General features: G+C 38.1%; 2 protein-coding genes across 2 annotated transcripts in view; both read left to right on the top strand.

The window, feature by feature from the left end:
- Positions 1-1,476: 1,476 nt before the first annotated feature.
- Positions 1,477-6,861, top strand: LOC308105812 (uncharacterized protein; the record flags this gene model as incomplete). The annotated part of the gene is made up of 5 exons (XM_080456737.1): positions 1,477-1,648; positions 4,469-4,579; positions 5,134-5,316; positions 5,879-6,021; positions 6,751-6,861. 5 exons carry the CDS (start codon positions 1,477-1,479, stop codon positions 6,859-6,861), a joined length of 720 nt encoding a protein of 239 aa, XP_080312863.1.
- Positions 6,862-15,217: 8,356 nt separating this feature from the next.
- Positions 15,218-15,881, top strand: part of sympk (symplekin) — a 40,635-nt gene continuing 39,971 nt past the window's right edge. The window contains exon 1 of the mRNA XM_080412832.1: positions 15,218-15,369. The gene's annotated coding sequence lies outside the window, so the exon portion shown is untranslated. The remainder of the gene's footprint in view (positions 15,370-15,881) is intronic.

A 15,881-nucleotide genomic window follows, 5' to 3' on the forward strand; every position in this document is an offset into this window, starting at 1 on the left:
ATATATACTTTGGTAATTTGAAAATAGAAGATCTACAAGCTCACACGTGAGCTTGTAGATCTGCTATTTTCAAAGGATTTTTATACATTTTACGTATTTGAAAACTTGTGAAATGGGGCCTTCTGCATAATGAGTACTTTTACTTTTGGTACTTTAAATACATTTTGATACCAATACTTTTCTACTTTTACTCAAGTCAATTTTGAATACCTTACTTTTACTTGTAACAGACGGACGGCACCCAGTATTTTATGGACCCGACAAACATAAAATGTTGTTCTAACACAGTAGGCGAGATGTCAGCTATATCATATGAAATCTAGCCTAACATATAGCAGCCTACAATAAGAGACATTGACAATGACATTAAATTGCATGTTTTCCCCTCATATATAAAATAAATGTCTGATTTAAATTTGAAACTTGCAGCTGATCAATGCATTTCTGTGTTTACGTGTGGACAGGGACTTATTTTTTATCTTTGTCATGTGGCCAGGGATTCTTTTTGAAAACGGAGGACTAAAATATCCGTTTAGAAAAAGATCCATATAAGTGTAGCCTATAGGCCAGAAATCCTCGGAGCGTCCGTTCTCCTGGACAAGTCTGGGCTTAACCATTACAGGCTTATTAAATGACGCTATAGAATAGAATCATTCATTTTATCCCGCAGGAGCGAGCGCTTCTCAGCACCAGCCGTGGCCGAATTAGAGATTTGGACAGTTCTGACAGCACTACTAAGCACGGACATGCGCAAAGGAATGCATGTATTCGAAACAGACAGGAGTGTTCGGAATAAAGTGTTTATATGGTCAATTCCGATTGGCATATACCAATTCAAACGGTATATACCACCCCTCCAAACCCGAATGAAAATTAATTCGGATCAGACTGAAATGGAATATTCTATTCCAATTGAGGTGTTTACGTGAGCAATTCTATTCTGAATGAATTCATCCATCCATTCATTCATTCCGAATAAAACTGTCCATGTAACCGCAGCCACTGTCTCTCTACATTCTATGTATGTGTTTACCTTGTTTACTGTAAGACACTCTTACAGCATCTGATAAATGACTACATTGTAAATTGGAATAGATTAGTGACTTGATCAAGGTCTCAGGACCACCAGAGGAAGTTAAAACAACTTCCTCAAAACTTAAAACTTTTGAGGAAGTTGAAACAGCGTTTTTAAGTTGCAGGTACATTTTGGGGTAAAGAGTCTATTGGCTATTCTGCACTGTGTGCACGCTATAAGGTGTGTCTAAAACAGCGTGTTGGACAGTACTTAGAGTCAGACCCGAACAGACGACAGATCAGAGAGCAACAGTGAAGACCAATGTAGAACCACACAGGACAAAGAGACAAGGTGAGAAGGTAACTTTTCAACATATTTAGAAACAATGCATAATTTAAGTAAATGATAACATATAAGGTACTTCTATTAAGTTGAGTTACTTTGTTTTGTCGTTCCTTAAGATGTCTGACCTGCCAGTCAGACCAAGGAGGGCGAGGCACGATGGAGGAGTGAGAGAGGAGGACAGAGTTGTGGAGGAGGAAGACGAGGATGAGGAAGAGGACACGGTCTACGTCAACGCAGCCAGCGTCAGAGACCAAGGCTCCGGTTCTCAGGGGGCGACAGGAGCTCAAGGTACACTCTTCTCACTCACACCATGCACAGTAGTACCCAAACATGTATCCAACTACTTTTCCAAGGTTGGTGATACTTAGGCTGTGCTCAGAAAAACCTGTACGGCCATATATGGTATGGTCAGTGGTGGACAGTAACGGAGTAAATGTACTTGAGTACAGATTCTGAAGATCTGTACTTTACTTGAGTATTAGATTTTTCTGATACTTGTTACTCTTACTTGAGTACATTTCCAAGACAAATATTTTACTTTTACTCAAGTACATTTCTAGGAAAGTACTGAGTACTTTTAAGCCCACACCACATCCACACCAATGTTTCACCATGCAACTACTTGCAACATGGAACTACTTGCAACCATTATCCCCCATGGCAGTTGCAAGGAGTTGCATAGGTGCGGTTGACCTTAAAAGGGTTTTGTTGCAAGGAGTTGTGACTAGTTGCATTGGTGCAACTAGTCACTTTTAGTCTCTTTTTTTTGTCTTCCCTAAAATACAATTGTCCAGACTTCTGCTCTCACACTGGCCGTGTTTCTGGCTTCCCCCTCCGCTCGCCTCTTTGTTACATCTTGTATGGGTGTATAGGAGTAAAAGCATTTAGTTCTGGTTCCTCAGTCATTTCTATGTTTTTATAGGTGTTTCTGCAGGCTTTGTATAACGTAGTGGTTCTACAAGCACATCAGTGCATGCAGTGCAGGTGGTTTCAGAGAGTTACAGTACTTCTCTGAAGCAAGACTTACAAAAGGTCCTATAATTTCATTGTGAAAACAGTACAGCAATTCATTTATATAAAAATTAAGAAATGTACTTCTACTTTTACTTTAACTTGAACTTTAAGTATTTTTTCAAAGCATGTACTTTGGAATACTTAAGTATATTTAAAAGCAATGACTTTTTTACTCTTACTTGAGTAACATTTTGACTGAGCTACTTTTACTTATAGTGGGGTAAATTTGACAAAGGAGTATCTGTACTCTTACTCAAGTACTGGGGTCGAGTACTTCGTCCACCTCTGGGTATGGTCATGCTCGCCCGACGCACATCCATACAGAGGCTACTGTATCCATACGGCAGGAAAGGCTGACGATGTTATCGTCACCTTGCTAAACTAATGGCCTAAGTCAGGGGTCCTCAACGTTTTCAGGCCAAGGACCCCCTAGCTGAGAGAGAGATGAAGCAGGGACCCCCTCTATATTGTATAAAATTGTGTTTCAGATACATTTTTGCTGCTCTTTTTTCCCCTCTACACACCTTCAGTATAACTCTTTCAAAAATAGCAGATCTACAAGATGTAGATCGGCTATTTTTGGCTAAAGTTCTTCTCAGAAAAGGGATACTATGGGTTCAAGTGGTTAATGTAAAACAAAATAATGATATCACACAAAGATTTGGGGGACCCCCTGTAGCAACTCTGAGGACCCCCTAGGGGTCCCGGACCCCCTGTTGAAGACCCCTGGCCTAAGTCATTTTTTTAGGACATTTTTATTTTGACCTAAGTCAGCTCCTCATGACACTGGCCGTAGAGAGAAAGTGACGTGACTGACTGCCTCCGCCTCGTATTGAAGTTAATGGGGGGGATATGGTTCTCCTATGCACAGAGTTTCAGAGTTCCTACTCATCTATGCACGGCTCCACTCTGACATCTGTCAGCAGGCAATCAGAGCGTGAGTCACATGGGGGCGCGTCTGTCAGCAGCCAATGAGAGCGCGAGTGACATGGGGGCGCGGCTGCACACATACTGCACACAGAGAGACACACACACAGACAGACAGAGACACACACACCCCGAGCACGGTGACATTGTAAGCTGCACTTGGGCGCGTTCGCAATTATTATTTTAATTTGCATTTATTAAGGAACTCTGGGATTTGAAATGTTAAAGATCTCTGTGTTTTATGTTGTGTAATATTTAAGGTTTTGCCTTTTCTGTGAAACAGAATAATAAAGAGATCCTTAAATATTACACAACATAAAACACAGAGATCTTTAACATCTCAAATCCCAGAGTTCCTTAATAAATGCAAATTAAAATAATAACTTTTTTTAAATGGCCTTTTCTGTTGTTTCTTGTATTTTTAGTCTTTTGCTGCAAACAATATAAACAAGCTGAGGTTTATTTTTGGCCATGGTCATGATTCACAATCAACACGTATTGCAATACGTAGCGTATCATATTCTATGAGAGCAATAATTTTTTTTTGCAATGCCTTGCTCAATCCCCCTCTAAATGTACACACTCTCTCTCTCTCTCTCACACACACACACACACACACGCACACACGCACGCACGCACGCACGCACGCACGCACGCACGCACGCACGCACGCACGCACGCACGCACGCACGCACGCACGCACGCACGCACACACACACACACACACACACACACACTTCGGTAGCACTTGTTATGCATCCCATGTGTATAACGCATTAAACACATACTTATAAGGCATTGAAATCTGATCATAATCCTTTATAATCATATTTATAGGAGCGTATAAATAATCATAATGCTTTATACCCATAACACATTTTAAAGCTTATTATAATGACTTATAAGTTGAAGTAAAAATGCATTTTATTATGCTTATAACACGTGATGATTACAGTCATAAATATTCATAACGTATAATGCAATCATAACACATTATACAGCATGTTATAATGACTTATAATGTCAAGTATTATAATACTTAATTGCTACCATGATGTCTTTTTTTTTTACAAATAAAGTATTCAATCAATCAAATTCCTTCTAAATGAAACATTAAATGTGGTCATATTAAATAAAGTGTAAGTGTATTGTACTGATATCCTCCAGGTGTCCAGAGAGAACTGGTCATCCAGAAAGCCATCGTCACAGCGTGTGCAGTCTGTCTGCTGCTGCTCTGTGTTCTAGGAGCATTGAGAACCACACACAAGGCCATGGACTGTGAGTATCAGCTGGTCAACTGTTAAATGACAGTAAAGTGACAATTTAAGGACTTTTAAGACCTTTTTAATACCTAGAAAACACGAGAAAATAACAAAATAACATTACTGTGTTAAAAGTAATCAAGAAACTATACTATCAAATAATATAAGAAAGAGGCAGAAATTGTGAAAATTGCCTACAAGCTCACAACGCCTTGCAATATTTATCTGTGGAACCGAGTCAAACTAAATGTAATGCCTCAACTCCTACCATTCCAAGTGCTTGTCAGGACGGGGGGTCCGTAGTTCAAATATGATTATTTTGGGGGGTCCACAGTTTAAATATGATTATTTTGGGGGGTCCCCAGTTCAAATATGATTATTTTGGGGGGTCCCCAGTTCAAATATGATTATTTTGGGAGTTGTGACCTGAATAGGTTGAGACCCACTAGCCTAGTAGACTATTATACAGGTTGAGATCTATTCACATTCACAAACACACCTGATCAGGAACTCTGAGGTTTCTTGTTTGCAACAACAACTGTGTTTATGATCACATTTTGTTCTTTGCAGATCGTTCAGAATTTGAACAACTGCAGGCCAACTACACCAACCTGATCCTGGAGAGAGATCAGCTGGAGACCAAACTGACCCTGGAGAGAGATCAGCTGGAGACCAAACTGACCCTGGAGAGAGATCAGCTGACCCTGGAGAGAGATCAGCTGCAAAGTGAAGTAAACCAGCTAAAGGCAGCAGGTGAGAGAGATTACAACCCTTTTTGAATCACTATTAATTAGTGGATTATGAATGCCATTGTTATCATGGCCTCAGTATTAGATTGAGAGAAAACACTGTCTGTGACACTTAAGAGCATTGCTCTATATGGTGACTCCTGACAATATGTGTGTGTGTGTGTGTGTGTGTGTGTGTGTGTGTGTGTGTGTGTGTGTGTGTGTGTGTGTGTGTGTGTGTGTGTGTGTGTGTGTGTGTGTGTGTGTGTGTGTGTGTGTGTGTGTGTGTGTGTTCTGCTTGTTTCTTACTCCTGTTCTGTCAAGTTGAGACACAAGGGGGCAGTGTTTAGCTCTATAAGCAGCAGAGTTCTGGTGAAAACAGAGAGGAGTGCCAGTGGCATTTATAGTTCATTAAATACTAGTTAAACATACAGTACAGACCACATGAAGAAACTATATTTATATAATAAATACATATGTTTACCTTCCACTACATTACCGACTGCTATTATTTCAACTTCTCTGTTGTAGAATTGATAAATCAGTGCATTGGAAATCCATGAATAAAACCCATATTTTATGTTTAGTCATGGTGAGTCCTGGTGGATGGAAGCAGTTTGGAGACAGCTGGTATCGCAGGTCTACTGAGGAGAAAAGCTGGGAGGACAGCAGACAAGACTGTCTGAAGATGGGAGCTGATCTGGTCGTCATTAACAGTAAAGAAGAACAGGTGTGTGTGTGTGTGTGTGTGTGTGTGTGTGTGTGTGTGTGTGTGTGTGTGTGTGTGTGTGTGTGTGTGTGTGTGTGTGTGTGCGTGCGTGCGTGCGTGCGTGCGTGTGTGAGAGAGAGAGAGAGAGCGAGAGAGAGAGAGAGAGAGAGAGAGAGAGTGAGAGAGAGAGAGAGAGGGGGGAGAGAGAGAGGGGGGGGGGGAGAGAGAGAGGGGGGGGGGGAGAGAGAGAGGGGGGGGGGGAGGGGGAGGGGGGGGGGGCATCCATACCTCTGCTTTAGATATCCCCTCTGGTCTTTAATGTTTATGTCCGGTAGTCCATAATGTTTTATTCCTGCTTCTGGTCAGACTGAATTAAATACATGCATTTACTTTAGTGAATTATAGACTGTCTGATATTATTAAAATGTATGTTTGATCTATATCACAATTAACACTTTAATTACTAATATATGCTACTGTACCACATTAACACATATATGCTACCACTTTACCACGTTTCAAAATTCATTACAAAACGTTTGTTTGTTTTAATTAAAAACGGGAAAATAGCTACAAACTCATAACATGTCATTGTGATCAGCTCTGTTCATTAGTTGTAAGATTAGGTCATTTATAGAGGACTAAAGTGAAGGAAATGTGTCAATCATCCACATAAACACACATGATTCCATGAAACACTAAAGCTATGAATAAATTAATGATGATTCAATCATGTACAAAAATCTTCAGGAATTCATCAGAGGATTGCGCCAGCCTGATGGTTCTGTATCATGGGTTGGTCTGAAGAAGACGGGTGACAACTGGATCTGGGTGAATGGAATACCAGCGACAGCACAGTGAGACATTTTACATGTTTCATTATTGTAAAATTCAATACATGTTGTTTATTAACTGTGTGTGTGTGTGTGAGTGACAGTGGTGTAAAGTAACTAAGTACATTTACTCAAGTACTGTATACAATTTGTGGGTATTTTTACTTTACTGGAATATTTCCAATTTTCAGTACTTTTACTTACTACATCTCAGAGGCAAATATTGTACTTTTACTCCACTACAATTATTTGAAAACTTTAGTTACTTTTTTGCAGATATAAATCATTACATTATAAAACATACATTAACCACGTTGGCCCTATTCTATATCTGCTATTTGAAAATAGCAGATCTACAAGCTCACAGTGAGCTTGTAGATCTGCTATTTTCAAACTTTTTTAGTACTTTTACTTTTGGTACTTTAAGTACATTTTGATACCAATACTTTTGTACTTTTACTCAAGTAAATTGTTTATTCTAGACTTTTACCTTTAAGGGCGCGCTCCCACCACACTTTTCTTTTACCTCTGGGGCGGAATCTGCCAATGCTTTGTCAAAGCAAATGCGTGGATTCATGGTCTTCCCAAGAATCCACGCATTTACATCTTGGCAGATTCCGCCCCAGAGGTAAAAGAAAAGTGCGGTGGGAGCGCGCCCTAACTGAGTATTTCTACAATGAAGTATTGATACTTTTACTTAAGTAAGAAAAGTGAGTACTTTTTTTCCACCACCGGTGAGTGACTGACTGAGTGAATGTGATTCATACATCATGGTGTTTATTCTGCAGGTACTGGGGCCGTGGACGGCCTGCTACCTATCTATACCGTGGCAACTGTGGAGTATACCATCACAGAGATGGAGGATGTTTTGATTGGCCCTGTACAGGCACATACAAGTGGATCTGTGAGAAGTGATGTTTCTCTTAAAGGAGCACTTCACCCATTTTCCACCTTATTTTCATAATTGGTCCTCACTAATGCTCATGATAAAACGGCTTCATTTCTGTTCTACTCACTCTGTGTCTCAGAGGAGGCGCTGTGGACACTTCAGAAACCCGCCTACCAGTGACATCATCAGTAGGCAGGTTTGGTCAAATCATTTAATTTAAAAATAAATACAAATACATGCATTTGTTTTGTTGTAGCTTCTATTTCAGCATGTTTACTTTCCAGGAAGAGAAAAGGCTGTAGTTTCTATTAGCTTGGAATCCCCATCGATGATGTCACTGGTAGGCAGGTTTGAGAACTGAACAGAAGTGTGACAGAGTGAGTAGACAGGAACGGTGCCATTGTGATTGATGAGCATTAGTGAGGACCAATTATAAGATATTGTCTGATCCCATAGCCCGAAGGGACGGGGGGCCTTTGGCTGAGACTGTGATTGGTTGAGCCAAAACAAGCATGCATGGCCCCGTTTCTGAGCTAAGCTTAGCAAAAAACTAAAGTTAGCAATAAAGCCATTTCATGAGGTCTTTGACACAATGTTTCAATACATGTAATTACAGTATGGTTTGTACCATGTGCTCAAAAACTACATGGGGTACAGTTATTGGCATCACTGCTCCCCCTGCTGGTAGAGGCTTAAACCTGTCCTAATACCGTCCATCCCTGAGGACACACCAATAAAAATACTCACTGTTCATGTTACTTCCACAGTGTGCAAATGTAACCAAATGGACCTGAAAGGGTCCATTTGGTTACATTTGCACACTGTGGGAGTAACAAATGGATACATTAAAAGGTGGGGTGATTTTTTGTTTTTGTTTTGTTAAAAAGGTTAAAGTACTATATTGTGATAGTAATCATTGCTACAGAGCGTTTGTTGGGTCACAGGGGTCTCTCCAGCTCTTTAGTAAACAGAATATATAGTAAATGTTCAGGTAGGTGACAACATTTAAGCCAATCAGGAGAGAGCACTGAAAATGCATTTTCTGTTTAATAAAGAGCTGGACAGACATGGAGACTCCTTTTACTGAACAAACACTCTATAGTAATGATTAATATCATAATATAGAGCTATTTAACACTGCTACTGAACAAATACTCTATAGCAATGAGTACTGTCACAATATACAGCTATTTAACACTTATTTTAACCAAAGTAAATCACTTACCCTACCTTTAACACTGAGTATTTAAAAATACCATTTAATTTGTTATACCATTTAAAAACTGTTAATATTTCATTATGTAAATATGTTTAAAATTTCCAAATATAATATAATATTTTAATGTTATATAGAGTCTGGAACTACACCTCCCGAAAGCCGAGAAAGGAAGCCGTCATCTGTTCTTCATTTCTGTTCACGAAAATATATTAGATATTTTCAGATATTTTCGTGAACAGAAATGAAGAACAGATGACGGCTTCCTTTCTCGGCTTTCAGGAGGTGTAGTTCCAGACTCTATATAACATTCAGGAGGTGTAGTTCCAGACTCTATATAACATTCAGGAGGTGTAGTTCCAGACTCTATATAACATTCAGGAGGTGTAGTTCCAGACTCTAAATAACATTCAGGAGGTGTAGTTCCAGACTCTATATAACATTCAGGAGGTATAGTTCCAGACTCTATATAACATTCAGGAGGTGTAGTTCCAGACTCTATATAGCATTCAGGAGGTGTAGTTCCAGACTCTATATAACATTCAGGAGGTGTAGTTCCAGACTATAACATTCAGGAGGTGTAGTTCCAGACTCTATATAACATTCAGGAGGTGTAGTTCCAGACTCTATATAACATTCAGGAGGTGTAGTTCCAGACTCTATATAGCATTCAGGAGGTGTAGTTCAGACTCTATATAAGATTCAGGAGGTGTAGTTCCAGACTCTATATAACATTCAGGAGGCATAGTTCCAGACTCATGACTATAGTAGTAGAAGTAGTAGTTCTTACTTGTGTGCATTTTTATTCATCTCTGCTGTATTTTTTTGGGGGGGGGGGTGCATGCTTGCACTGGCTAATAATAATTAAGAAAAAATCGAATAAAAAGTTAAGCTTCAACGTTGTCATGTGTGTTAATACTTGTGTTGTGGCTCTCTGTCCCTTAACATAACAATGTAACACTATAGAGAGGGTCTCTCTGGTACCGGGAGAATTAGTAACATTTAATTCAATACCTTAACTTTTTTACTGCCATGGACGCGTTTGAAAAAAAATTACGTTTTTCACACAGAACCAGGAGATAACAGGATCCAAAGATTTGCTGCTCCATTCACTTCCTGGTTAAAGTATTTGGGAAATATTCTGTATCTCGGCTCCTATGTTTAACTAGGTATTTTTTTCAAAACATGCTATTTTCAACTTGCCGTAACTATGGAACAGATTACCATCATTACCACAATTTTTCCCCTCCACATTCTATGAGACCCCTGTGTGTGTAATGAGGGGATCAACGTACAGACAGCGTTCACAGACAATATTCCATGATTTTTCAAAGGTAGGTAAAAACACCAGTTTTCGCTGGCACTGGGGTGACACTATTACAGTTTTACTCTGGCAGTTAAAGAGTTAAGGGCCGTTCAGCAGCACTATAACTAACTTTATGTATTTGTTCATATCAAGCTCCGTAGACGTCCGCTCATACATCCTATTTAAGTGTTCTATGTGTCTGTGTGTGAGCGTCTGGTGCACAGCCCTTTACATTGAATTGTATTATGAAACAGTATATAAATGATTTTGTGAATGTATATTAAAACATCAAAGCCCATAAAGTCTCTCCTCGACTCCTCAGTAGAATCTTTTGAGGGAGACGGAGTGGGGGGGGGGGGGGGGGGGGACCACTGGATCATTTGATGACCAAGAGGACCGGTAGGCAGCGGTTCCGGTAGGAGACACAAAGGAGACTCTTTGTGTCTCCTACCGGAACCGCTGCCGGTCATCAAATGATTGTCTTAGGAATGAGACAAAAACTAAAACAATATCCATGAATTCAAGTCTCCATGAGGTGAACTATCCCTTTAACCCATTAAGACCTGAAGCCCATTCTACATGTCTCCTAAATCCCAACAGTATAATGACAAACCTATGTTTTCTATATCAGTGATGCTCAATCTATTTCATGTCAAGGACCCCCAAAATTATATCTATTTGACCGCAGACCCCCTTCTCAAAATATTTTGTTCCAGGGACCCCCAGAAGGAAAGATTTTTGTTATAAATGTTCGCTTTAAAAAAAAAATATACATATATATATATATATATATATATATATATATATATATATATATATATATATATATATATATATATATATATATATATATATTCAAAGATTTGCACACATTTTCACGATTTTTCAAAAATAGCAGATCTACAAGCTCGTAGTGCGGCACTCGGTGCCGCACGACGAACATTTTTCCTCATTTTTTTAGTCGACAAAATCAACACTGCTCTTTATAAAACTACAAACTTTACAACTCTTTTGGTAGGATGGAATGACAGACCACAATCAGGACCCTAACCTTAACCATAATGATGCTCTGTTACAAATTAAAGTCCGGAATTAAAAATGTTGAATAAAAGTACAAAAGTATTGGTATCAAAATGTACTTAAAGTACCAAAAGTAAAAGTGCTAAAATGTTTGAAAATAGCAGATCTACAAGCTCACAACACGTCGCGATGCAACGCGTTGTGAGCTTGTAGATCTGCTATTTTCAAATAGCCTATGTATAAAATAGGGCTAAAGTGGTTCATGTATGTTGTATAATATGATAATTTATATCTGCAAAGTAACAAGTAATTAAAGTTTTCTAATAATTGTAGTGGAGAAGAAGTATAATATTTCCCTCTGAGATGTAGTGGAGTAGAAGTAAAAGTACTGAAGTAAAAATACCTCAATACCACCACTGCTGACTGACTGACTGAACCAAAAAAGTCCACTTTCAGAGATGACTTTGAACCTGGCTGGCGCCCCTACTTTGGGCATCATGTCATTATAGGCCACAACGAAAATGTTCTAAATATCTTCAAAAATATCTGAGTGAAAATGTTGTAAAACAGCGTGGTGTAGATGTGTTGTTAGAAGAGGGCTTACTGCTCTCCTAGACGTGGTGTCTGTAGGAAGAGGTTTCTCCTTCATGCAGATCACCCTCAGGTCTTCATCCACTTCCAGGATCCCATATTTATGAGTCTCTGTGTGAGGAGAGACAGACATGATTCTACTGTAAACCATTGGTTCTCTGTGTGAGGAGAGACAGACATGATTCTACTGTAAACCATTGGTTCTCTGTGTGAGGAGAGACAGACATGATTCTACTGTAAACCATTGGTTCTCTGTGTGAGGAGAGACAGACATGATTCTACTGTAAACCATTGGTTCTCTGTGTGAGGAGAGACAGACATGATTCTACTGTAAACCATTGGTTCTCTGTGTGAGGAGAGACGGACATGATTCTACTGTAAACCATTGGTTCTCTGTGTGAGGAGAGACAGACATGATTCTACTGTAAACCATTGGTTCTCTGTGTGAGGAGAGACAGACATAATTCTACTGTAAACCATTGGTCTTCCAAACCTTTTCAGCCGAGACAAAAACGTTAAATTTGGTGTCTCCCCCGGACCCAAACTTAGAAAAATCGATTCCATACATTTACCATTTAAGTTACCATTATGCAGTGATGTGTTCTACCGTGGTACGCTGTATACGTATGCCCTGTAGATTTTTTCCGTCACCACCGTCTACATCCAAAAACTGTTCAAAACAGCGTATCTGATACGTTGATACGGTCTGATTGACAGGCAAAATCCCTCAACAGTATTATCCACTTTTTAGTGCATTTTGCATGCCGTTGTCCTTTCCGACTCTATAGTGTAGTTGTTTATTTGGGCTTGTTTCTAAAGTGTAGTTGTTTATTTGGGCTTGTTTCTAAAGTGTAGTTGTTTATTTGGGCTTGTTTATAAAGTGTAGTTGTTTATTTGGGCTTGTTTCTAAAGTGTAGTTGTTTATTTGGTCTTGTTTCTAAAGTGTAGTTGTTTATTTTGGCTTGTTTCTAAAGTGTAGTTGTTTATTTGGGCTTGTTTCTAAAGTGTAGTTGTTTATTTGGGTTTGTTTATAAAGTGTAGTTGTTTATTTGGGCTTGTTTCTAAAGTGTAGTTGTTTATTTGGGCTTGTTTGTAAAGTGTAGTTGTTTATTTGGGCTTGTTTCTAAAGTGTAGTTGTTTATTTGGTCTTGTTTGTAAAGTGTAGTTGTTTATTTGGGCTTGTTTCTAAAGTGTAGTTGTTTATTTGGTCTTGTTTCTAAAGTGTAGTTGTTTATTTGGTCTTGTTTCTAAAGTGTAGTTGTTTATTTTGGCTTGTTTCTAAAGTGTAGTTGTTTATTTGGGCTTGTTTCTAAAGTGTAGTTGTTTATTTGGGTTTGTTTATAAAGTGTAGTTGTTTATTTGGGCTTGTTTCTAAAGTGTAGTTGTTTATTTGGGCTTGTTTGTAAAGTGTAGTTGTTTATTTGGGCTTGTTTCTAAAGTGTAGTTGTTTATTTGGGCTTGTTTGTAAAGTGTAGTTGTTTATTTGGGCTTGTTTATAAAGTGTAGTTGTTTATTTGGGCTTGTTTGTAAAGTGTAGTTGTTTATTTGGGCTTGTTTATAAAGTGTAGTTGTTTATTTGGGCTTGTTTCTAAAGTGTAGTTGTTTATTTGCTTTCTAGATTGCTTTCTTTCATCTTAGAAATATTGCGCGAATTAGAGACTATCTGTCGTTAGACGATGCAAAAACGTTGATCCACACTTTTGTTTTCTCTCGGCTTGATTTCTGCAACGCACTCTACTCTGGCCTGCCAAAGAAAACAACTGACAGATTACAACTTGTTCAAAATGCGGCAGACAGAATTTTAACTAAAACTAGGATGAGAGAACATACTGTATCACTCCAGTTCTAGCTTCACTACACTGGCTCCCGGTTGTTTTTAGGATTGATTTTAAAATTATTTTAATAGTTTATAAAGCTCTAAATGGTCTGGCACCTTCCTACCTCTCTGACTGCCTAGAGAGATATGTTCCAAACCGGGCCCTCAGGTCTTCAAGTGCTGACCTGCGAGGTGCCTACAATGACATATAAAAAATACGGTGAAGCAGCATTCTGCTTGTGCATTCTACAGTGTGGAATAAACTCCCATTACACTTAAGACAGGCAGCCTCTGTCGATAGCTTTAAAGCACAGCTCAAGACCTATTACTTCACTCTTGCTTTTAGCTGATTCTTTGGTTGATTTTTAATTCCTCACTGTATTGCCTATTTTAATGTTGTTTTATGCCTTTGCTTTTATTTTATTTAATTTTTGTTTTGTTTGCTTTATTGTTAAATTGGTTCTAACTGTAATTGTATTCTTGCTCTGTAAAGCACTTTGAGCTGCATTTCATGTCATGAAAGGTGCTATACAAATAAAGTTTATTATTATTATTATTATTATTATTATTATTATTTGGGCTTGTTTCTAAAGTGCAGTTGTTTATTTAGTGTTAATTGTTTCCTGTGTTGTTTAAAGGAGGAGTTCACCCAAAAAATTACTTATTTTCTATCAATTGCACACCCCATGAAGCCTTGAATTCATGGATTTATTTTTGTTTTTGTCACATTCCTGAGCCAATAATTTGATGACCGGGTGTGTATCCGATAGGAGACACAAATAATCTAATTTGTGTCTCCTACCGGATACATTAGCTGGTAGGAGACGGGAATCAAATTATTGGCTTAGGAATGCCACAAAAACAAAAATAAATCTATGGATTCAAGGCTTCATGGGGTGTGCAATTGATAGAAAATAAGTCATTTTTTGGGTGAACTACTCCTTTAAACCCCTGGTTCTCAAACATTTTCATGTCAAAGACCCCAGCCATGGGACCCCATACAAGATTCGTGTTGATGAAATGTTTCCAAACATATTCCAAATATGTAAAAATTATTAATAATTAAAAAAATAGCAGATCTACAAAAGCTCACTTGTAGATCAGCTATTTTCTAAAAGCTGATGTATATGGTTAGTGGTAAGTGATTTTGTAGTCTTTTTTTTGGGGCTTGTTTTATGGAGTTACATTTGTGTATTTTATTAATTAAACAAAAGACAAGGATTTGAGAAAGAGAAACAATACCTACAGAGCAACACATGTTTTTTAGTTTGAAGTTGTTTTCATTCTAAATCATTTTCTGCTCTGTCTTTTCTTTTGTTTTAGGTACTGGTTTCTATTGTGAATGAACCAGTGTGATCCGGTCTAGAGCCCGCCTATTGTATCCGGTTATTTGCACATGCACACACATGCAAGAAACGTTTCCGTATCCGGTACAGACACAGACCGGATCAGCAACTTGCAAACTAAAGCAACTTGATCCCCAGTCCGTAGACCTGGTCGCTTGTTTCTGTCGCAGTTCCCCTCAATCTGGCAACACGGTGTGTGATCCAACATGGCTGCCTCCATGGCGAGTTGAGCTCGAGCTTCATGTTCATTCAACAACTAATAGATATTAAATACTAGTTCTGATATTTTTAGACTCTTTTGGGGGATTTTCTTCACATTGTGACGGAACAACAAAGACCTTTATATGAACAGGTATTTATAATCACTTACATGAACACCAGACTGTTATATCTACTGTTAGCTTTGAGCTAACGGAGCTAATAAATAGTATTTTATTGTTAAACTGCACATTTTTACAGTCATTTAAAGTGAAGTGGAATTGTAATTAATTTAATATCTAAAGTGATGGTAAAACACAGCATGTTATAAAGTTTAATGTTGTGGTGAACTAACCACAAAATATTTAAAAATAGCCTTTTTAAATGATTCTTTCCATTAATATGACACTGTGTGAAGTTTTGTTTCTTCACACTAATACGTCTTATATGATGTTTATATATAATATAAACATCTTCTATGATGTTTATATATAATATAAACATCATATAATAATAATAAGTCTTCTTATATGATGTTTATATATGATATAAACATCATATAATAATAATAAGTCTTCTTATATGATGCTGTTTTAAGGGTTTTGACAGCCTCAGATCAAGACTTATCGTAAATGTATTTTATTGAATCTGACTTTTGTATCTATT

This window comes from Gymnoscopelus braueri (genome assembly GCF_963280865.1).
Source record: "Gymnoscopelus braueri genome assembly, chromosome: 18".
In the NCBI taxonomy this organism is placed as follows: domain Eukaryota; kingdom Metazoa; phylum Chordata; class Actinopteri; order Myctophiformes; family Myctophidae; genus Gymnoscopelus; species Gymnoscopelus braueri.